At 40.4% G+C, this 23,633-nt stretch overlaps 1 protein-coding gene across 10 annotated transcripts in view; it reads left to right on the top strand.

Moving 5' to 3' along the window:
- The window catches only part of DYRK3 (dual specificity tyrosine phosphorylation regulated kinase 3), a 41,016-nt gene extending 24,442 nt beyond the window's left edge, over positions 1-16,574 (top strand). For 2 of the 10 annotated variants that reach the window (XM_083745501.1, XM_083745499.1), the window contains exons 2-4: positions 2,461-2,576; positions 12,370-12,448; positions 13,814-16,574. In XM_083745501.1, coding sequence (XP_083601627.1) covers positions 13,835-15,385 — 1,551 coding nt within the window. In that variant the 5' untranslated portion in view covers positions 2,461-2,576; positions 12,370-12,448; positions 13,814-13,834 and the 3' untranslated portion in view covers positions 15,386-16,574. Of the gene's footprint in view, positions 1-2,460; positions 2,577-2,885; positions 2,949-6,838; positions 11,021-12,369; positions 12,449-13,813 lie in introns of those variants that run through there. The other 8 variants (XM_083745494.1, XM_083745496.1, XM_083745498.1 and 5 more) reach the window with 6 other exon arrangements.
- Positions 16,575-23,633: the final 7,059 nt, after the last annotated feature.

Below are 23,633 nucleotides of genomic sequence, written 5' to 3'. Positions count from 1 at the left end.
GCGATCCCGCGTCCTGCCCTGTGTGTGCGTGCGAGTGTGTGAAATCCACTTCTTTGTTGCTCCTTTTTCCACTCTGCGCCCTTCCGTTAGATCGATTGCGAGGAGTTTAAAGGATAACTCATCCGTTTTAGGGGATCTGGATCCGCAGTATAATGCAGCGGGTGGCATATTGTGGAGGAGAATGGCGGGGGGGGGGGGTAAAAATTAGCACCAGAGAGAGGGATGGTGGGAGAGAAAGAGACAGGCATGAGGTTGCGGCAAGCTTGTTTTGAAGCTAAGGGCCGGCCGGGTGTTTTTTTGTTTTTTGTTTTTTGTTTTTGCAGGGGTCGCGACGGAGAAAGCACCGTCGGCAAAAATGCTAAAAGCCCCGTCCTGTTGTGGGTTAAGCCTCGTTGCGGGATTGGCCAAGTAAACATGCACACGATTGCAATCGGAGCTTTTGGGTTGCATCCAACTTAAGTTTTACTCAAGGGTAGACCTTTCGGAAATAATGGGCCTGGGTTAGCCATGCTCCTTGTTTTCAATGGGTCTGCTCTTGAGTAGGACTAGCAGTGGATTCGGCCCTGCGTGTTTTCGCTGGGGTGATGGTGGTGGATGGAGTCGAGAGAAAGAGAAAAATGCGGATGGAGCCTCGGGAAGCGTGTCGGGACGGGTTCCCCAGGAGACCAGGGGAAAACTCCCCATTGCACGATAGGTTTCAAATGCCAGTCAGGACAAAGCAGCCGGCGTCTGATTTTAACGGACAAGCTGGCCTGAGTTGGGAGGATTGTGCTTCACCATAGGAAACGACGTCGATTTCTTTCTTTGTAAGGTTCTGTAACAATTGCTTTGTTAGGTCTGGGCGAGTTTAGCGCCAGGGGAAGGTTGATCAGTATGGATCTGAAATGGTCTCATGTTTCAGAGCACTTTGTGTGTAAACGCATATCCAAAATACTCTTTATGACTTTAAGAGACTTAGACGCAGGCAGGCCAGATTCCTTCAAGTCACTGCCAAATTCTGCATAAGGAAAAATTTTTATTTTGACATTTTTCCGTTGGCAACTTAGTTGACTTCTTTTTAACTGTTTTCAATTAGGACAAGGAGCATTCATTTGTTCAGATCAGCAGTACTCCCCATGTAACTATTTTGTTTGTTAGTTTTGCAATCCAAGTTTTAAAAGAAAGGCAATTTTTTTAGTGATCAAGTAAGGCAGGGTGAGGAACCTATTTCTTTTACTTCACACCATTGATTTTTCTGTTTCACTGTGTCTATAGAACACATTTGTTAAAACAGCATCTTCAGGAATAGAATACAGTGGTACCTCGGGTTACATACACTTCAGGTTACATATACTTCAGGTTACAGACTCCGCTAACCCAGAAATATTACCTCGGGTTAAGAACTTTGATTCAGGATGAGAACAGAAATCGTACTCTGGCGGTGCGGCAGCAGCGGGAGACCCCATTAACTAAAGTGGTGCTTCAGGTTAAGAACGGACCTCCGGAATGAATTAAGCACTTAACCCGAGGTACCACTGTACTGTTTTATAGCTATGCATATATGTCGGTATCAAACTCTGGTCTGTGGCATTTATTGGGGGGGGGATGACAATAAATGCAGCATTCTCGTGAAAATATAATCATTTGCATAAGCCAAGGATAACTGGTTGGAATATAACTTCTAATTGGAGATCAGTTTAAAACAAAAATGTAGAAAATTAAGGTAATATTTACAGCTCATTCTTTTGCATGTTTGCTTGGAAGCAAGCTCTACCAATTTCAGCCTTAGTGTAAGTAATGTTGAAGGTGGTGTTTTTACAGTTACATAGCAATATAATATTTGTAGATAACTGTGTTTGTGACCCAATACACATATTGATTTGTGTAGTAATTTGTATTTCTGGAACTATTATTCTCTGTCACATTAAGCAGACATTGATTCATAAGTGCTGTGCAACACATTTGCACTTTCATTTACTTTAGAAGGAATTTTATCTATTTATTGGCTTATTTTGCAACCTTTAAATAAAGATGTTACAGAATTGTGTTCTCCTCTCAGATAATTTTACTTAAAACACATTGCTAGCTAAAAGATTTTAAGATTTTCTTGATACTTGTGATAAATGGATCTGGTTTGAGAGCTTGATCCATAAACAAATCCTAAAGCTAAGTGAACATTTAGCCTAGTGATGTGGAACCTGTGGCCCTTCAGATGTTGCTGGACAACAATTCCCATCATCTCTGACTTGGCTATGCTGGCTGGGGACAATGAGCTATGAAGTCCTAAAACACATTGAGGGCCACAGGTTTCCAGTATCTGATCTACCCTTAAGAAACTGGTTTTTAGCTGTGTTATAGTTGCTGCTTTTTTGTTTCGTTTTTTCATCCTGTGCAAACTTAAGTGGCTTACTGAAAAATAAATTAAAAATAACGTTTGTATGAATTTGTGTTAGTTTTTACTGACCATCTTGTTATTTCCAGCCAGGTTTGGAGATGGCTTGTACGATTCCTACATGAGAATAGATCAGATTAGATATACAGATCCTACAAATGAAGAATGCACCCCTTCTGGACTTCCGTCACTGGGGAGACCTAATGTAAGTAATTTCAGGAATCTTGGATTCTGTCTCCAGTATTGCAAAACATTAATACAGCTGTATCCATGAGGAAGGTCGTTTTGTTCTTACTGATTTTATTCCAGGCCATAGGATATGCTGTTTAGCATGATCTAGAATGTTACTTAATAACTGGATGCAACTCATGATACTAATGTATGTGTGTTTTATTAGTCAGTAACTCATTCCTGTCTTAACAAGTACAGCCTTGCGACTCAGTTTTCTGGGGGTAGTCACCCCACTGCTGCTCTGCCTGCCTTACTGCTTCTCTTTCCCCCTCCCCTATTGTAGCATAGCCCCAGGAGGTGCTCATGATGTGGGAGAGGGCCTGGTGACAACAACAGGCATGCCCAGGTAAGGGAACAGAGAGCAGCTTTAACATCTCTTGACAAGAGAGCTGAATTAAGAAGTGCCAAAAACCTGCCTGTCTCTGTGCAGACAGTACACCTAGCACTTTAGAGGTTCTCTGGTCCTTTCTGCACTGATGAAAAATATGTTTAAAAGCTGTCTTCTAAATTTTCAAGCTTGTTCTAGACATCCATTTGTATTCCTCAGGGGAAACATCAATATATAAAGTTAGAAATGAACTATTTATTAATTTATTGAATTTCTATACTGCCCTATACTCAGAGGTCTCAAAATATTATTATTGAATTCATTCTCTTCCAGCTTACATGAGAGTAAGAGTTGCAAGAGCAGCTCTTCTGTGACTTTATTCTTCTAACTGTTAAATAAATCAACTTTCTCTAGGATAAGACAGAAGTAAAATCTGATTGGTGAAGAAGCAAGCCATAGATAGTAGAACTGATAATTGTGTTTGTGCTTTCTTTGTTGGTCAGAAGTGAGAGAGATCACACTATAGGTGCAGAAGTCTGCTGTGTTATCTGGGGAACTGTGTTTGTTGCATTTATACTTGGCACAGGAGTACTAGGACTGCACCTGTGTGTATCTGAATATACTTTAACTTTTAAATGCAACTAGGCATTTATAGGGCTGAAATAGTACTTTTGTGTTTATGTATTATGGGTGTTGTTTTTATTTCTTCATATGCTCCCAGTAAATAAGGAACCCTATTTCTTTTTAGAACACCACTATTCCCTGTCGCTTGAATTCTATTTTTATAGACATGATAGATGTTTTAATCAGAGTTGTATTTCTTTGGAAGCGGGCTGAAGTGGCTCATTTGGGTTGCATCAATTATATCCAGCTGTGGCAATGATCTTAACTGTAAGATGATGTGTAAATACTTTCCAGCAACAGGGGAATTCTATTCTGAGTGAAACCAAAGATTCCCTGCATAGTCTGATCACTGAGAGAAGAAACTGGCATGTACAGTTTTAGCATTCTGTCATGCCATGATTGCTTATTGGAAACTTGTGGCTAAAAGCCAGAGGGGAGTAATGGATTAGAATGTGACATAGAGATGTGAAAGCAAATGCATTGGGTCAGATCATGACTGTTATAAACGGGTGTTTGTCAGCTTGTGACAACTAACAATACTTTTTGCCCTCCCCCTGTTTTGGCAAGTGTGTATATGTGTGTGCATACACACATATTCAAATAATTTATGAATGCATATAAAAGAGAATACTGTTTTTCTAGGCCATCATTGAATTTTGTACCCTTTTAAAAAAATAATCAAATACCCATGTGGCTGTTCAGATTATTTATACTATGTTTTCTTATAAACCCTTTCAGTCATGGATTTCTTGCTTTTTGAAGTACAGTCCTCTGTACACTTATATGGGAATAAACCCATTTGAAATTAGTGGGACTTACTTCTTTGGAAATATCCATTGATAATTCTGTAATTTCAATATCCTGTTTCTGAAATCTTTGTGAGCTGCCATATGTAGTTGCTTCTTTAAAAAGTATAACTAAAAATTATATTGAAATCTATAAAGGCATTTTGCCTTATTGACCCAAGTGAAAGTGGGGAATATTTAAATAGCTTAAATGTTATTTGTATTATCAATGAGGTTTAAGGAGGAAATTAAAAAAGTCCAATGTATGCAACCAGCATCTGCTTTAAACATTACCTAAGGTAAACATTCCTGAATGTATTCACTTAACTAAAGGTTCATACCATGGGTTTTTATAGAATTTTTTTGTTTGTTTTTTGTTTGCCTTTCCCCTCAACCCTTCAAATACTTCTCCATTCTGAGCATGTGTGCAAGTTTCTTTTCTGCACCATGCGCACATGCAATAAAAACAGAACTTCCAGGAAGTGTACAACAGTGTAAGACCAAATGTTACTATCTTTAGTTTTCATGTTTCACAATGAGCAAAATGAAGGATTGTATTATTTTGTGGGGAGCTATATCTGTTTCCATTAAAAATAAAAATAGTACTCAGCTCTTGCATAAAAGTGCCATTTTCCTGACTTTGTATAGTTTTTGTGCAAAGAGTGTTAGAGGTCTTGTGCACAACTGCCATGTTACTTTTTAAAAATAATTAAAAAGTCTGATATATGCATTGCAATTATAATCTCAGAAGTAATACACCAAAGTTACTGGGTGGAGGTCTACAGAGAATAATTCCTGAACTGTGCATGCCTTCAGCATGTGGCAGTCAGTGGAAATAAATGTTTTTGTTTGGCATTAGGGTGTGCCTGAAACAAAAACTGGCTAGGTTGTGATTAGGTGAGGCGCAAACAGAAGGGGCTACCCACTGAAACATCATACACATGACAAATTGCCCCCAGCCCACACAAAAAAATGCAACTAGCTTCCACACCAGTGATGACCGCTAATGTATAATAGGGCAATTTTTGCTTACTGGATTTTTCACAGTGAGGGAAATCCAGATTAATTGTAGTACTATGGACTGGTGTTTTGATGCTGACAAATTTGTATGGACACTCTTGAGAAACCTATGTGCACTAACAGCACAGTGTACAATAAACTGAAAATGCCCTTGTCTTCTAACACTGCAATCTTAGTGCTCTAAGGAGTTAAATCCTATTATACTTAGACAGTCCTGAGCATGGTTACTCAGAAATAAAGAGCGCAATATTAAGAGAACAAGCAATCTTCCAAGGCTAACCTATATTGGGAGTATTCAAAAAGCTGATCTGAACAACACACCACATGTGTTGTCACTCATTTCTCTTGGCTGCTAACAGCTAGTCTATGGGCTAAGTAAACTATGTAGTCCAGCTCTTGCAAGAGGAAGTGTTGGAAGCAGAGTGACAGGTTACTCTGAAGTCATCTGATTGGAAATGGAACTTGTAGTTAAAATTGTAATGTGGGTCAGTCTGCCAAAAGTCATCTGATCATTATCCAGCTGGCCATTCTACTGGAGAGAGGGTTCTTTGCATCCCAGCTGTCTCAGGGAAGTCAGGTTACCAAACCTGAACAACAGGATTTGGAATTCTAACCAGGTGTGAAATGTGTTAAAGGATGGTTCCAATGGGGAGAAAGGGAGTTCTTTGCTTTCCAGTTAAGCCAAGCCAAACTATAGGAAAGTGGCTTCTGACATCCCACAGTCTAAGCACACTTACGCCAGCTGGAACACCATAGAATTTGCCATGAATTATCTGTACTGGCAACATTGTACTGTACTAACATCAGGGTTATGTTGGCATAATATCACAAATTAACCAGCTTTACTTCTGTTGTGGTGTGACATCCTGCAGGTGCAGGGACCAATAAAGGTGGTGTAGGATATGTTGGAAAGGAGCCGTCTGAATCATATACTCTCTCAGACTCTGCTCCTGGCGCCTACGTCAGTTACACTGACATAAAAATGGTGAGCCCATTCAACTCAGTGGGGAGTTGAAACACACTATAACCCTCCTGCTCTGGCCACAGCTCCACAGACATAGGATGCAGATAACGCTGCACTCAATTCCATCACACCTACAGCAGTATATTAATCCTGACAGGCGCTGTAGCTCTGATGAGAGCATGGGGCTTTGTTAGGAATACTTAGGGCATGCAAGGGAGAACTTTAGTAATGGGAGCTATGGAGAAAGGGCCCTTACACAAACAGCCTCATCAGGACACCTAGGAAGAGCAGGTTGCTAACACCTTCTTGCAGCCCCTATAGGTACTCTTTCTCTAGTTTCCACACACAAACAGCAAGATGCATGTTGATTCTGCCACTATACCTAGGGATGCATACACACCACACAATTAAACATGGGAAGGGTACCATGCCTCATAGTGCCCCCCTCACTCCTAGCCAGCCCACTTCAGTATTGTTTACTGTGTATTGGCTAACCATTCTTCCTCCCTCCACAGCTAGTAGCATTGCCACCCACACAGGAGAGGTAAGTACATTCAGTAAGGAAGGGGGAGGGCAGTGGCCATGAACCCCCACAAGAAGGTAAGCTCTCTGTTGATGAATGGCAGGAACTGCACTCTACCATTGCTTGCCAAACACTCACGATCCCTTTTGCAGTTGGGGGCATGGAGTAGAACTAAAACACTGCAACTTTCTACAAAAGATAGGTAAGTATTGTCTTGGTGATTGCAATCCACTCCCCATTGGGGGTTGGGTGAAGGGAGACAGCACTCTCTCACACACACTTGATCAAAAACACCAGGTGAGCATTGTGGTCCGGGAACTATGTGCTGCAGTTGCTGACCATTGTTCTCTACTGTCTGTGTGCACCCTCCCCCTTGGCACTCCATAGTGTGACCTTGAACAGAAGCTGTAGCTTCTTCCTTACTCCCAGCACCATTCCAGACCAAGTGAAGCCTTCAGCATTACCAGCCTCAGTAACCTGTATGATTCTGGCTGTTTCTCTATGGGGTTGCCAACTTTCACATTTTCCAGTGCATAAGTTGCATTATGGACAGTTGCACACTCTGGTGACGGATGGCACTGCAGAGTAAACCACCTGCTATCCTGTTGTCTTATACAACTTTCATAAAAGTCTGGCAACCCCATCCATGTGTCTTGGATGCTGTTTAGTAAAATGCTTGCCTTTTGTTATAGCTGTCCATTCGTTTGTTACTGGAGGTGAGCAGGTTGGGATCATTTCCACACCCCAGAGTATATTCTGTCCTCTGCTAGCCTCAGGAAGGGACTTCAAATGAAAAAGGTCTTCGGGGAAACCTTTGCTGTCATGTCTGAAGAGATGCAACATTTCCACCCGCTTGCCATTTTACCTCTAGTGAGGGTAGAAGAAGAAGAGTTTGGATTTGATATCCCGCTTTATCACTACCCTAAGGAGTCTCAAAGCGGCTAACAATCTCCTTTCCCTTCCTTCCCCACAACAAACACTCTGTGAGGTGAGTGAGGCTGAGAGACTTCAGTGTGACTAGCCCAAGGTCACCCAGCAGCTGCATGTGGAGGAGTGGGGAAGTGAACCCGGTTCACCAGATTACGAGTCCACCACTCCTAACCACTGCACCACACTGGCAGTGCCCTCTTCACTCACAGGCAGCCTGGTCACTGCCACCGTGATCAGTGAGGCAGGCAGTTTGGAGGTGGAGGAGATAATGAGCAGACCTGGGCAAACCAGCATGAGGGATGTTTGACTAGATGGGACCAGTGATACAAAAGGCAACCTACGCCATCTGAAAGCCAGGCAATTGACTCATGCAACACTCCTCTGACACTGCACTGTTTTCCAGAGGAAGATTGCATCTTGGTTTTACCTAGAAGCTCCTGCCTGTGAAATGTGTGCTATTCTGCTAGGTTCGGGCTCATAGAAAGCTGCATCATACTCAGACCATCTAGTTCAGTATTGTCTAAGTGACTCTTCAGGGTTATATGTGAGCCATTCCAAGCTCTATATAGAAATGAGAATTGAACCATTATCATGTAAGCATGCTCACTGTGATAGGACCCTTTTCCTCATGTACCCTCTTTGCCCTGGTATACACAGCTAGTAGCTCAGGAAGGACACAGTGACCACAGTCACATGGAACACTAAACTATATTCTAGTGCTACATGCACAAACCTCTCCAAGCCCAAGTAAAGCATTGAGCTCATGTACTCTCCCTCCTCCTGACACCAAGTTTGTTTTTGCCAGTAAAGAATCTTGGCTTAGCATTTTGTACAAACCAAGGATCCTGTTTTAAAACAAACCATGGTTGGTCTCTAAGCAAGCTGAATAGGGCTGGTGCAATGCATCCTCCTGTCTCCTCCTGTGACTAGGTTATCATCTGCTTAGTAGAGTGTACCATGTACATTCTAGTTCTACCTACTCCCTCACTTTTGTATCTGACATGCCTGTTGCAGGTAAGACATGCAAAAGGTGAGTCTGACCATGTTTCTGCCATCCCCTAGTAGGGCCTTCTTTTGTATTCTGGAACTCTATGCTGTGAACCATGGCACTGTTTCTGCTGTTCTGCCCATTCTCTCTTCCATTTTGTATTGGGAAGTCAGAAGGGTGATTTTGTTATAGGATGATTTACCCATCTTTTCCCTCTAGAAGGAGTGCTCAAGCAGGCTTACCATATATCTGTGCCTGTGAACACACAGTTTTTATGCTGCTGTTGCATGTCTCAATGTGCCATGGTTTAAGGCCGCTAAAAATATAGCATAACTGATACATCTTGCAAGCTGAAAAATTTATATTATTTAAATGTATTGGTGTGAAGGAAGTTTACTGCATGGAAATGCTCACAAAATATTTACATGATTAGAATAGCATTAACTTTGTAGAATTATGGACTCGAATTTAAGGGGAAATGTCAATGAACTTTAAGTACAGCTACTGTGGAGTCTGGGGAAAAGAGTATTTTGCCCTAAGAATTCAAACTCTTCTTTTATCGAGAGTTAATCCTAAATAAATTAATACTATGGGATACAGTTGTATGTAGTTCTGGAAGTGCCTCACCAAAGACTCCTGACCAAGCTTAGCAGTCATGGAATAAGATAAGAGGCCCTCTTGTGGATCAGTAACTGGTTAAGAAACAGGGAGCAGAGGGCAGGAATAAGTGGACAGTTATCCAATGGCAAGATGTAGCAAGTAGAGTACCCCCAGGATCAGTATTGTTCTTTTTAATTGGTTCATAAATGATTTAGAATTAGGATCGAGCAGTGATGGAGCCAAGTAAGCTTATGATACCAAATTATTCCAGGTGGTTAAAACAATAAGGAACTGTGAAGAGCTCCAAAATATTGTGTAAACGGGTAATAAAATGGCAAATGCAATTAATTTTTTAAAAAAGTGTGAAGTGATGTACACCATATACATGCTCATGGGGTCCGAACTAGAAGTGACTGAGCAGAAACAAGACCTTGGCGTAGTGGAGAGCTCAATGAAGATGTCAAACGCAGTTTGCAGCAGCTGTGAAAAAGGCGACGTGTTAGGAGTGCTTAGGAAACAAATTGAAAATAAAACGAGTATCATAATGCTGTTAGACAAATCTGTGGTGCAACTGCACTTGGAATACCGTACACTGTGCTGCACAGTCACAGGATAGGTGGACATGGCTTACCCAAAATGGCTTGGCATGCCAAATTGGGCCAACAGAATGGAGGTTTGCCACCCCGACGTAGACTAACAATGTCTGTGTACAGTGGTACCTCCAGTTGCACATGGGATCTGTTCCGGAGCTCTGGTCGGATCCCGAGCTGTTCATATCGAGAAGTGCTGCTTCTGCACATGTGCACAGGGCGAAACCCAGAAAAATACTTCCGAGTTTGCCACACACATATCCTGAAGGTGAACATAAGTAGAGGTACCACTGTACTTCCCAAGTAATCTTAAACAAAGCATTGTTGAAAAGTTATAGTTAAATTTTGATATTTTGTTTCATTGACAGTGTATGATGGGGCCCATTTAGTCCCTGCACCCCTTTTCTTCAGTCTAGTCTCATATTTGATAAGTTTGTCAAATTAGATTTTGTTTTGGAAAATGCCTAGCCTAATTCAGAGTACACAGTGCATGTAATGTGTGTGTCTGTTTTCAGACTTTTCATAATAGAACATTGGACTTTTTCGGAAACCTGAAACAGACTTTCCTGTTCTACATTTTATAATATATTGAAAGTATTTTTCTAGGTCTTCTGGATTGTTACTGGTTACTTTGTGTAATAATTGTGGTCCAGTAGATGAGATCTAGCAGTTAAGCAGAGGGCTAATCTGGCTGCTAATTACAGTCTTAAAATGTGTGTTTTAAGAGGCCCTTGAGCTCCACTGTTGTGTTTGGATGCCTTTTTGACAGTTCTGAAAACAACAGAAAGCAGACGTGCTTTTTACTGTAGCTTGTTCAGGAGAGAGGAGAAAGGTTACCTGTCGGGCACTGTGCTACGAAATGGGTGAATGTTAAAAGGATATTAATACTTCATAGAAGTTGAAATTCTTTGTTCTTTCCTTTCTCATTTTCCCCACCAGCAGGAAATGACTGAGTAATGGGAATTGGGCAAAGAGTGGCATAGCTGTTTGAATTCTAGTGCGTTAAATGGTTGCTTGATGTCGGGAGGCCCAGGTCCATATTCAGAGCAGTGCAGAGAAATGAGAGGTAGAGCTTTCTCAAGCTAATGTCTCCCTGTGGGAGTTTGTTGCAAGCCTGTGTGTGTGTGTGTGTGTGTGTTGTCTCTGTGTTCGTACAAAAGACTAATCATTAGTCCTCGGTTCTTAAAAACCAATCAAACCAAACCCAAATAGTTTTCTAACTTTCTTCTTATCAGCATGACCTCAGTTTATTTCCTTGTAGGATCACTGTCAAAACAGAGAATGTGTTGTGAAACAAAATACTGCCCTAGGAGGTATGAGGCTTGATCATACCATGCATTTCTTTCAGAGCAGAGAATGGGGGAAGAGCTATGTCATGGAATCAGGTGGCTGGGAGTTTGCTTTCTTTTGGAAGGGAGGAGGCTTTCCCAGGCAACATAGATAGCCGATATGAAGAAGGATGTAGCAGGGAATTCACCTCAAACATATATGTCCATTTACATGCTCTGGGAAAATTGTTGTGGAAAACGTAACTCTATCATGGTTCTCTGATGTTTGCAAAATATGGGATCTTGATCACGGAAAGGAAGTTAGGTGCTGAGGTTGAGCTTGTAGGGAGAGGCGGCATTTCTGTGCCACGTAAATATGTTTCTGTTTATGGAAAAGTGGTTATCACTCTATATTAAATTCCTCTCTACAAATCCTGTTTGGTTTTTTTGAGCCATTAAAACAATGCTTTTCTGACCCTTGGCAAGTTTTATATTTTGGAGCATGAAAGCTGGAAACTTGGGTTTACAGAACACAAAAGCTGAACTCATTCATTGCCAGCTTCCAAGTACTATAGTTTTTAGGTACATTACCCACCATCCTTGGGTCAGATGGGTCCAAGAATCTTCCTCATTTATTGGTCAGAGGGGAAAGTCTGAAATAGTTCAGTCTGTGGCACCATGCAGCTTTAAACGTTCGTCTTTTTGTGCTTGTCAGTTGGCAGATCTCTTCACCTTTAACTGATAGCAGAATGTCTTTTCAGGCATGTGCCTCTTTGTTATTGTGTGTTAATCCATAGCAAGTATCAGTTTTTAAATGCTATACTTATTTACCTTTTTATTTCAAGATGTGACCTTTTAGGTTCAGATAAACACTGTATGTTGTACAAAAGTGCAGCTCACTAAGGTTTAATTCCAGTTTGCTTTTCTCATTTTGGCCCCTTAACTTTACTGTAAAATGAAGAGAAGAATCTGTCTGGAATTCCTCAGGCAAGCGTTGGATTGGAAAGCAGACATTTCTGAAAATGGAGTTTCCCCTAAAACCTGGATTTCTTACTGAGTTACAGAGAATTAGTGTCATTTTGAATTATTTGCTGCAAGTGGCCTTCTTATTCAGAATTTTACACTGTCTGTCATTCTTTCTCTGCAGTTCAGCCATAAGCCCAGCGAAGAATGTGTTACTAAAATGCTAATTCTGTGGATCATATTTTCTATGAGTTCCTGGAAAGGTGTGTGTCTCAAAATGTACTGTCTACATTTTCCAGGCAGATATAGCAGTTAAGTGGTAATCAGGAAGAACCAGAGAGCTTTATCTCTTAAAACTTTTCTTTTTCTGAGCCAATGGGATAAACTGTGTATTGGCATTTCAGCGGAAAGATATGCAAGTTATTTTCCATGAGTTGTTATGTTGCTGCTATGTTGGGATGATAGACAGTAACTTGCTATACAGGAAATGGATAGCATCACTCACCAGTTATCTTCAGACATGTGTATATTTTTACTGAAATGGAAGTTCTATTTTCAGTTTCAAGGATTGGCTATCTTTATTTTAAGATTAAAGACTAGAATGGAAAGCAGATGTTTCTGCACTTTCCACAATTGTTGTACAATATAACACAGCAGCTTGTAACTTCCTTGCAGAGCAGAACTAAAAGCAGTATGAACTTTAAGTGCGTCTGTTGCCTTTCTCCTTGGATATAATTTTAGGTCTACCTTCGTATATTACACTGAAATCTTGTAGAAATGAGAAACTCCTTTATTATGTTTTCTTACCAATTTCAGTTTGCTCTTTTCACTGCGGAAAATATTTAGTCCCTTATTGGCACAGGATAGCAAAAGTTCCTTTCTAGGACAGATGCAAAATGTGTTCAGCTCTGCCTTGCTATATAGCTTCAAATAAAGTAGATGAGAACTTTGGATAGACATATGAGAGTAGCATGGAGCCCTTGGTAAAAAAATTAGAATTCACCCATTGCCCTGGCCGCCATTCCATTTGCCCTTTGAAAAGGCTTCTATCATAACCTGCTTCTGCTTTGCATCCCCTCTGTGTGCCTATTTGTGGTGTTTTGTATTTTTTCATCCTTGTAGTTGGCTTCCTGTGGTTCTAAGATGGCAAATATGCATACCTCAGCTATGGCTTGGCTTATGCCAGGGGTTGCCAACCTGGGCCTATGAGCACATTAAAAAGTGGGGAAACTGTCATGGGCACTACACGCATAGCAGAACCCGAGCACTCACTGCAACCTATTATGTTGACTATAATGGAATGCTGCTTCAAGACCAATTTAAGTGGGGGTGGGGTGGGTCCCTGCAGACACCAGGAAAAGCTCTGTGGACTTGTGTGCCCATGAGCAACACATTGGTGACCCCTGGTTTAATGCTAAACTTTCAGCACCTGCCCACATGTTGGGTTGAACAGTAGGTGTTGCATAGCTGCTCTTGTGCATGCTAGTGCGATCGGTTGCTTCTGAACTTGATCAGAATACGTGTATTTGTAAATGCGCCATCTGAAAAGCTTGTCTCATTGCTTCTTTGCTTCCCCATTGTTAAAATGAGAACTGCAATTAAAGATTTGCTTTGTTTCATCCTAATAGGTAACTACTAACCCAATCACAATGAAGGACCATCCTCTGACAGGGAGCCAAGTCAAAGTGGAGCAGTTATTTGAAGACTCTGGCAACAGAAGGAGCAGTACTCTCCAGTCTTCAGGAATAAATGCCTCTGAGAGGTCTTTTCCAACTCCAGCAAAAGATAAAAGCATTGATAGCATAAGTACCAACAAAAATAGTGGCAGCTTGACAAAAGCACACAAAACCGGAAGTCAGTCCCCAGAACAAGCACTGAAGCAATACAAACAGCAGTTGTCAGCCTATGAGCAGCAAGAAATATTGAACTTTCCTGAAATTTATTTTGTGGGTGCAAATGCAAAGAAAAGGCAAGGAGTCATTGGAGGCCCAAACAATGGTGGATATGATGATGAACAAGGCAGCTACATTCACGTGCCTCACGACCATCTTGCCTACCGATATGAAGTACTAAAAATAATTGGAAAAGGCAGTTTTGGCCAAGTAGCTAAAGTTTATGACCACAAACACCACCAGCATTTGGCCTTAAAGATGGTACGTAACGAAAAGAGGTTTCACCGGCAAGCGGCAGAAGAAATACGGATCTTGGAGCATCTCAAAAAACAAGATAAAACTGGTGGCATGAATGTTATTCACATGCTGGAGAGTTTTACCTTTAGGAATCACATATGTATGACCTTTGAACTCCTGAGTATGAATCTCTATGAGCTGATCAAAAGAAACAAATTTCAAGGCTTCAGTGTGCAGCTGGTACGAAAGTTTGCCCACTCTATACTGCAATGTTTGGAGGCTCTTTATAAAAACAAAATCATACATTGTGACTTGAAACCTGAAAACATTCTTCTAAAACAACAAGGGCGGAGTGGAATCAAAGTGATTGATTTTGGATCCAGCTGTTTTGAGCACCAAAGAGTCTACACTTACATACAGTCTCGATTCTACAGAGCCCCAGAAGTCATTTTGGGAAGCCGTTATGGGATGCCCATAGATATGTGGAGTTTTGGCTGTATTCTTGTGGAACTGTTGACTGGTTACCCTCTCTTTCCTGGGGAGGATGAAGGCGATCAGCTAGCTTGTATGATGGAGCTCCTTGGAATGCCCCCACAGAAGCTGCTAGACCAATCCAAGCGAGCCAAAAACTTCATCAATTCAAAAGGCCATCCTCGTTACTGCACTGTAACGACACAGGCAGATGGGAAAATGACTCTTAATGGCAGCAGATCACGTAGGGGGAAAATGCGTGGTGCTCCAGGCAACAAGGATTGGGTCACAGCATTAAAAGGCTGTGATGACCCCGTGTTTATAGAATTCCTGAAAGAATGTCTTAATTGGGATCCTTCTGCACGGATGACTCCTACCCAAGCTTTGAAACATCCTTGGATTTGTAAACGAGTACCTAAGCCACCCTGCATGGATAAAACATCAGGCAAACGGATTGCTCATTATACAAGCTCTTTCCCAGGGATAGGTTCCAGATTACCCCCAGTTGTTGGGGTAGCCAACAAACTACGAGCTAATCTAATGTCTGACTCAAATGCCAATATACCTCTATGTACTGTGCTACCAAAATTGGTCAGCTAATAGAGAATTACATATTCCCAGAGTACATATGCTGTGTTTTTAATTATATCCTTGAAATATAAAAAGATGACAGAATGCGCAGAGGTCTTGGAAAAAAAGAGAGAAAAGAAATGGATTTTTATTGAACACTAAATCTTGTATAAACACCCTCCCCCAAAATCAAAACATAAGCATTTTAAGGGCTATGATTGTTTTATCAAGTTGTTTCAGCTAGAATGTGGTGCTTGTTACATCACTTTTGATAGGTCAGCACATTTGTTTTGTTCAGTGAAGTTACGCACTATGTAACAGATGGATTTTATAGCACTGTTGTAATAAAACTCAAAAACCACTGCTCATGCGGACAGTCTCACTTAGCAGACAGTTTGCTGCAAACCACTTCAAAGATAAATAAACTATGCATTTAATTAGCCACAAGTGAACACATCAAAGAATGATGGTCAAAAAGCACAATATTTTAATATCTATTGGTTGTTGTTATTATAGTAATTTCAATGTACTGAGTGCCAGATTTTGGTGTTTGGAAAGTCTTTTGTCTTTGCCAGGAGCCCTCCTTAAATTTGCTTGCAGTCTGTGGCAATAAAACACTCCTAAGAAGAGTGGGTGCTGTCCTAAGGCTACGAAGATACTGGTGTTGGGACTCTAGGTATAATGTGCTTGGTTCCTTTCCCTCATCCATCCATCATGCAAAATTGACTGAACTAAACTTTATAATTTAGCATTTGTTTGTGGAGGTAGAAATGTCTCCTTGCCTTTTAGCGTCATTATTTCCCCGAAGGGTAGTTCTTTTAGTGTCTTGCAGCAAAAACTAGAGTCTCATGGTAACGTAAAGACTACACCTAATTTATTGTGGCTTATGGTTTTGTGGATTATAGTCCTCCTCATCTGAAGAATGCACCTGTTGAAGTGCACTTTAGTCCATGAAAACTTTTGCCATAAAAATCTTTCAGGTGTCATGAGACTCTGCTCTTAATTTTAGTGAATTGGTTCAAGGACAAACTGTTTTAAAGCAAGTGCATTTTCCAAGAGGTTGGGGCAAGGTTAAAATGCCAGTAATTAAAAGTTCATTGTGGAGGTGGGCGATTTGCATAATCTGATTGAAGGTTCAGAAGTTTTGTACAGTAAAATGTAATGAGATGTAGCAGTGTCTGATTACTGGAAAATAAAAGGTGGAAGATGTGTATTAATGGTTAAGATAGAAAGAAGTTTGCTCGTGAGTTTAAACCTCCAGACTTACATTATTTGACAGTCACACACTTGTTAAGTCTCACAGCAGTTTTACATATACCTGAGGCACATTTTATAAGCAGTACAAACTTAACAGATTACTCTGACTGAAAGAAGTCTCCCAGCCAAAAGTGTTGTTAGTGTGAACTTGTGTCAGATGTTGATCAATCAGTTAAGTCAATGAGCATTTTCGTTCAGGGTGGAATCCAGCATTGCATGAGCAGGCTTACCCTTCTCCACCCTGGAGCCACCCACCAAAAATCTTTGTAGAGTTGGGGAACCTTTCAGAACGGGTTTGGGGAGTCTACAAGGGGAGGAGAGGAAGGGATACCTGTTTCGCTTGTGCACCAATAGTGTTGGAATCAGTCCTGTTTCTGCATTTTGTCATTTGTTGACCCATTCTGTAAGGTCGTTAATACTTGATAGGAAAAGAGCCAGTCACCAACAGACCAATTTGCATCATCCTTCTGTAACACATATTACATGCAGGATACAACACCAGCATTTTTTCTACTCTCCAAATACATTATCTGCTTTTAAATTAAGATTGTCTTTATCTGTAACTGTAATGTATATTCCAAATTGCATTTGAATTGTTATTATTATTATTATAGGAGTTATTTGTACACTCAGAATACTCATTCCACACTTGGGCTCAGATTTTTAAGAATTTGCATTCAATACCTGAGAGCCATGCTGCATCTATACACAACCTGCCCTGATTCAAATTAAAAACCCTATGTATAAGTCAACTGGGCTGTACTATGATCCATATATCCACATGGGATTCTTATTTGAAATGGAATTTTTAAACCTGCAAATATAACAGTAGTAATGGCCACAATGCCAGTAAGTCTTCAAGATGGTTTATGGATAAAAGGCTACTGTAGTATCTCAGTCCTTGGCAGCAGAGATTGTGAGTGAAGGAAAAAGTGCATAGACTGCAGTAATTTAGTTGAAATAAGCAAATAGGTCATTAATATTGCAGGTAAGGAAAAAACAGCCAGAGAAGAAAAGCAGTCTTCTATTCGACATGGCATATGGTTTCTTTGGCATATGGTTCAGTTGCATCCCCAAGCTCAGAGTAACTGTCATCTAACTATCATTTTTCTTTTGCCATCCTTTCTGTGAAGACAGGCAAACTTAAACTTCTCTCAAAGATATCTAGAAGCTGTTTAAATATCGTGTAGCTTAATCTACAATGGCTTGAATATTCTGTTTGTGTTTCTGTGATGCGAATTCACCTGTGCTTTAAAATTAACAGGAGTGAAACAGAGGCAACTTCAGAAACTGAAATCAATCATCAATAAAGCCTTTTTATTACCCTTTAGGCGTAGTAATTGTAAACAACTCCCCCCCCCCCCTTTGGAATAGTTACTGTCTTCAGAAAGTCTTTAAATTAAACCGTGGGTCTTTTTAAACTAACATCCTGTCCCCCCCTTTTTTGACTGAAATGGCTCATATATGATGATCTCAGCAACATCTCCACTAATCCCAGGAGGACAAGCAAAAAGCTGATTGTGCACCCAGACCTTTGTACTGAAAGATCAGCTGAAAAGTTCACTTCTCTAGAATAGAGTAATAGCATTGTGAAAACTAAGAGCTTAAATATATTGAACAATTTGCACTACGTACTTGGTTATTATAGTTACACTATGTCAAGCATAAAGTGCATGCTTTCCCTAAAAAAGTTTTGTGGCTTTTTTGTTAATTTTATTCTAGACTTGTTTGGCCTCCTACCAGCCCCATTGGTAAAGGAAATCAATCACTTTGCAAACATTTGATTTAGTTTTTAAATCTGAAATTAGTGATTTCCTAAATCAAGCAGGAGAAGGGATTCAGTAGGCTACAAGGTCTCTACCAACACATGATTCTATGACTAAGAATATGTTGCAGATTGTTAATGAAAATAAATTTCTCTCTACAGGCAGCCCTCCATTTACGTGTGTCCAATATGCATGTGATCGTGTATATGCACATCACACTGAACCCGGAAGTGACTCAGACGCGTCATATAGACATTACTGAAATGTCACTAAAAGGGCACAATGGATTGTTTGCAGGCTTTTCCAATGGGTTTCAATTATACACAAACGGGGGGCTGCCTGTACTAATATATGTGCTATGTTGGATAGAGCTCTGTGCCTAAATTAAAGCAGCAACAACAGCATCACATAGGTAATTAACTACATTACCTTTTCAAATGGGATAACTGATTTAAAATACACTTTTTAATGTATGGTCTGTCTTCCACAAATTTCAGTCCTATAAAAGAACTCTAGCCTGAGAGTGTTAATAACGTTACCTCTCAGGAAACAATGGAAAGATTTATTCCAGCCACGTAATGCAATTACCATAAGTGAGAACACTTGCCTAGGTTAGTACAAGATTCCACTGATGCTAGTCATATGGTGTACTGTCTCTTTCAACCTGAGAAGTATCTGAAATCCTTGGAATAGTCAAATGCTCATGGAAAATGTTGTTTGCAAATATTTGGATGTAATCAGTTTTACTGCTAAGACATCTATCAATATTAGAACTATGTAAGAGGTTCATTAGTAAATATGCACTGCTGAAACTACAATTTAATGTTCCCAATTCTTGTCTATTGTGCCATGCTTTACCATCCTGCATCCATTTCCATGCAATACTGCTCAAGGGGCAGTATCCATCTCCATAATTTCAAGGATTTTCACTTGCACAACGGAATTCTACCCCCTCCATGTGTGTACACCACACCCTCCCCAAAATGCTTCCAGGGTGTTGGGGAACAGATTTCTGCTCAGAATAGGGGCACACAGGAGAAGGAGAGGGTGGAAGTTACATTGTGCAAGCAGAAATCCTTGTGCTGATGGAACTGAGGGAGTTAGTGCTACATTGAATGCCATGCAAGGTTTCCAGTATATTAAAATCTGTCTAGAATACTTGAGTTAGTTTTGAAAGTTGTTGCGTCTTTAACAAGGTGAACGATGCAGTGAATGTTGACCTGCATGATAGATTCATCTCTCTGTGAAGGATCACTTGGGAAATGTCCAGTTTTTAACTTTATTTAAGTGGGAATGAAAAATATTTCCTAAAACTGTAATTAATGTATTCTTTTTAAAAGTAGTTTTCTTTTGCAAAAGGTTGTATGTACTTCCAAAGAAAAAAGTTGAAACCAAAACAATTTGCTCTTACCCATCAAAGGGAACCAACATCCACTACTTTGTAAGAAATACCCTGTAGTCTAAATCAGTATTTCCCAACACATGTCATGACCTGCAGTTAAATCCTGTGCAATGGGTTGTGAGCTTTAGAAGTAAACCCAAAATAATTATTGCTTTTGGTTCTTAACTGGTATGATGATATCTCTTACACTGTTTTGTTGTGTTGACACAACTGAATGTCAGAAAGGCTCAAATCTTACAAATAACACTTGGGAACAACTCTCTGGCAGCTTGTGGCAGATCCCGTAGCAGTGACCATTACAGTTTGCCTCTCATGCATAGGTGCTGCTTTCAGCAAATAGTCATTCAAAACATCTCCCTATCTGAGCACCTTGAAGTGTTGCTTGATCTGCTGCTCGGGTTAATTAATCGGATGACGTTTGCTTAGACAAAATTTGTCCAGTACTTTTGTGCTGAAAAAACAATTCTGAGTGGGTGTGAAACCCATTTGCAGCTGATGTCACACAGTTTGTGCTAAAAGAACAACTCATTGAACTGACATATGATAGGACCCTCAAAGATAAATTTTCAGAAGTGTGTTTATCAGATTTTTGGCTTCATGTTACCAAAATTGCTCAGTTACCACTGAGTATCCTGAGCTTACGGATTAAGTGATGCCTGTGATGCTGCCATTTGGTAGCACATAACTTTGTAAGACAAGCTTTTCAGCAGTGATTGCTCTGAAGACGAAATACGGTAGCGGGCTACGTATCAGTAATGATCTGAAGCTACGTCTGACAACCAGCAAACCCTGCACCGACCTACTCATTGGCAAAATACAGGCTCTGACATCCTGATTCTTGCCAAAATGGACTTAACATCAATAAAACTATTTAAAATCCTCATACTTCCATTTTATCTAACACTGCTTATGTAGCTATGTATTCACAATAAAAAAAAATGTAGCTTGTGAAGAAATAACCTACAACCAGACATTTGGTGTTCTTACATTCCCAAAAACAAAACTAAATAACCTCGTAGGTACTATAAACATGTCCACAAATTCCAGTAAATTTGGGGTTCTGGGGCAACATACCAAAAAGGCTGGGAACCACTGTTTCAGATGGTTCGTAGATGAAGCAACAAATGAATAGGAGTAAAATTTTACCTAGCACCCTAGCACCATGCCTTTTTAATGAATTTACTATGCTGCATGAGTGATGGGTCAGGGAGGTTATCAGCCACTTATGACACACATGCACCAACCAAGGTGTCCCGTTTACTCCCATGATCACATTTTATAGCTACTGGTATTCCTCAGTGTTGTGACTATTGCTTGCTTGTAAGTATCATTGATGCTAATAGATCTTGCAAGCACTGCCATATATAGTGTAGATAGATACAAACATCTACAGAAGGTAATCTTCATGTTTAAACTCTTGGGCTGATGTATCTGCCTTGGAACTTTGTTTCTAGATCTTCACATCTCCACTCAAATTTGAGTCCACCCTTCCTTCTCCATCATCTTACCGCCATCAACATCTGTGGTTCTCTTGAGTTTGTTTGTTTGTATTGTCCTCTTTGACCCATTAAAGAAAGTGTTGTACATTAAAGAAAATGTGCTATGATTTCACCCTGTGGTTGCTGAACGTGAGCTCTAGTCAGTGTTATGGAACTGGACATCCTAGAATCTTGCCATAGCATTCTTCTGCTGTCAGTCTTCAAATATAACTCACAGAAACCCAGCATGCTTTTTTTATCTCTAGACTGGAAAGGAAAACCCAGCACAAATCACTTAACATTGATTTTCTTTGAATCCAAGCCTGTGCTTCTGTACGGTAGGTTACCCAATTAGATAGTTGCATAGTTTGGAGCTGAAGTTACAGCCTGTAAAAAGGCCGCCTTCACAGCTGCGAAATACAAGATGATATGCTCAAGAGATTTTGTGCAGAAGCAGTTAATCTTCATGAAGTCAGTCTACCAGTAAGTAGCCAATGTAACCTCTCTGAAGGAAATGCATCCATTTTATGCTTAAAGGTACTTACAAACATACATTCCTGGGTAGAAATGGGAAATAGAGCACCTGTGTTTCGAAATAGATATTTTCTTTTGGGGGGGGGGTAGAAAGAAATAGATATCAGAAGGGTCCTCCATCCCATGGGGGATAGAGCTCCTTTGCTGCATTGCAGTTCTTTATCTTATGTTTGATTGGTAAGGCTCTCCTTCAGGTAATGAACCTGAAGAAGTAGGGACGCATCATTCTGTTCAGCTTTGATCTTTCCTTCTCCTGAGCCATCCAGTGTAGGAAGTGTCCCTTTTTGCATTGGAGGCAGAGATGGACTTATTTCTCCCATTCTTGGCAGTGGATGGAAAGGGAACATCTCTCAAGTTCCTGACAGGCTTGTCAACTTGGGCAAGAAAGAGACTCCTATTGAACCACTAGAATAAATATAATTTATATAGCAAGCAGAAATGCTCATGCTGATAGAGCAATCTCCTTAGTACTTCATTGAATTCCTCCCATGGTTTAGCATTGTATATGTAAACCCTGCCAAACTACAGTATGTGGTTTGTTGACAATAAAGAAAACAATTTGAAGCTATGTTGTTGGCTTACAAACCTTGGTTGATTTTAACTATGACTTGGTGTTACATGTGAACCCAGCAGCCTTCCTTAATCCTGGTTTATTTGGCCATCCCGCTCCAGACACTCACCAAACTACAAAGGCACAAGGCAAAAGATTCATAGAATTGTAGAGTTGGAAGGTACCCAAGGGACATCTAGTACAATCCCCTGCAATGTCAGAATCTCAACTAGCTCATACATCACAGGTAGCCCTCCAACCTCTGCTTCAAAACGTCCAAGGAAGGAGAGTCCACCACCTCTTGTGGGAATCCATCCCACTATTGAACAGCTCTTATTGTCAGAAAGTTCTGGTGTTTAGTTGGAATCTCCTTTCTTGGAATTCGAATCCATTGGTTTGAGTCCTACCTTCCACAGCAGGAGAAAACCAGTTTGCTCCATCCTCAGTGTGAAAGTTCTTTAGATATTTGAAGATGGCTATCATATATCTCTGTCTCCTCTTTTCTAGGCTAAACATACCCAATTCCCTCAAACTTTCCTCATAAGGCTTGGTTTCTAGACCATTGATCATCTTGGTTGCCCTCTGCAGGAAAACAAAGCAAACTTGGGAGAAACAAGCTACAGTTTGTTTGATAGACTGTGGTTAAACTTAGGGTTTGTGTGAACCAGTCGATTCAATCTTGGAGGACTGACTTCTGTGAAGAAATAAAAATAGACTGTTAATGCCACAAAGGCAGCTACAATGAGTGCTTTTGTTTATGCAATGTATGCATATTACAGAATTGTACTCCGGGCTTGCAGTTTGCTTTATCTTGATGCAGAAATCTCTCTCTTAATGCAGAATACACATCACTTGTTAGAGTTGCATCACAGGGTTAGTAGTGGTTGGTTCAATAAGTGCTATGTGGCTTAAAAATATTGTATGTGCTATGCATTGGTGGAGAAGGGGAAGAAGTCTGCCTAATATCCATTTTAAATTCCACCTTGCCCCACCTAAATTGGAAGGCTTTGGCTGATAAGCCAGCAAGTGATTTTGTTAGAAAATAATAGGATAGCCATCAAAGTATTGGCCCATAAAATGAATACATTCAGATTTATGTTCACGTTATGACAGTGGGGGTATCTATTTTTTTTTTTTTTTTACTCTTCTGGAAAAAGATATGTAGTTACTCAAAATGGTTTTGCGGACGGGAAAGCAATCTATGACCCCTCATTCTTTGGGCAGAATAAAACAGCTGCATCCTCAACATTTTCTCACAGTGTTGTCATCAGGCTAAATGGAATGTACACAA

Source organism: Podarcis gaigeae (genome assembly GCF_964106915.1).
Source record: "Podarcis gaigeae genome assembly, chromosome: 6".
Lineage (NCBI taxonomy): Eukaryota > Metazoa > Chordata > Lepidosauria > Squamata > Lacertidae > Podarcis > Podarcis gaigeae.
Note: the sequence above shows the minus strand (reverse complement) of the source record. Positions and strands in the feature narration are given on the sequence as shown.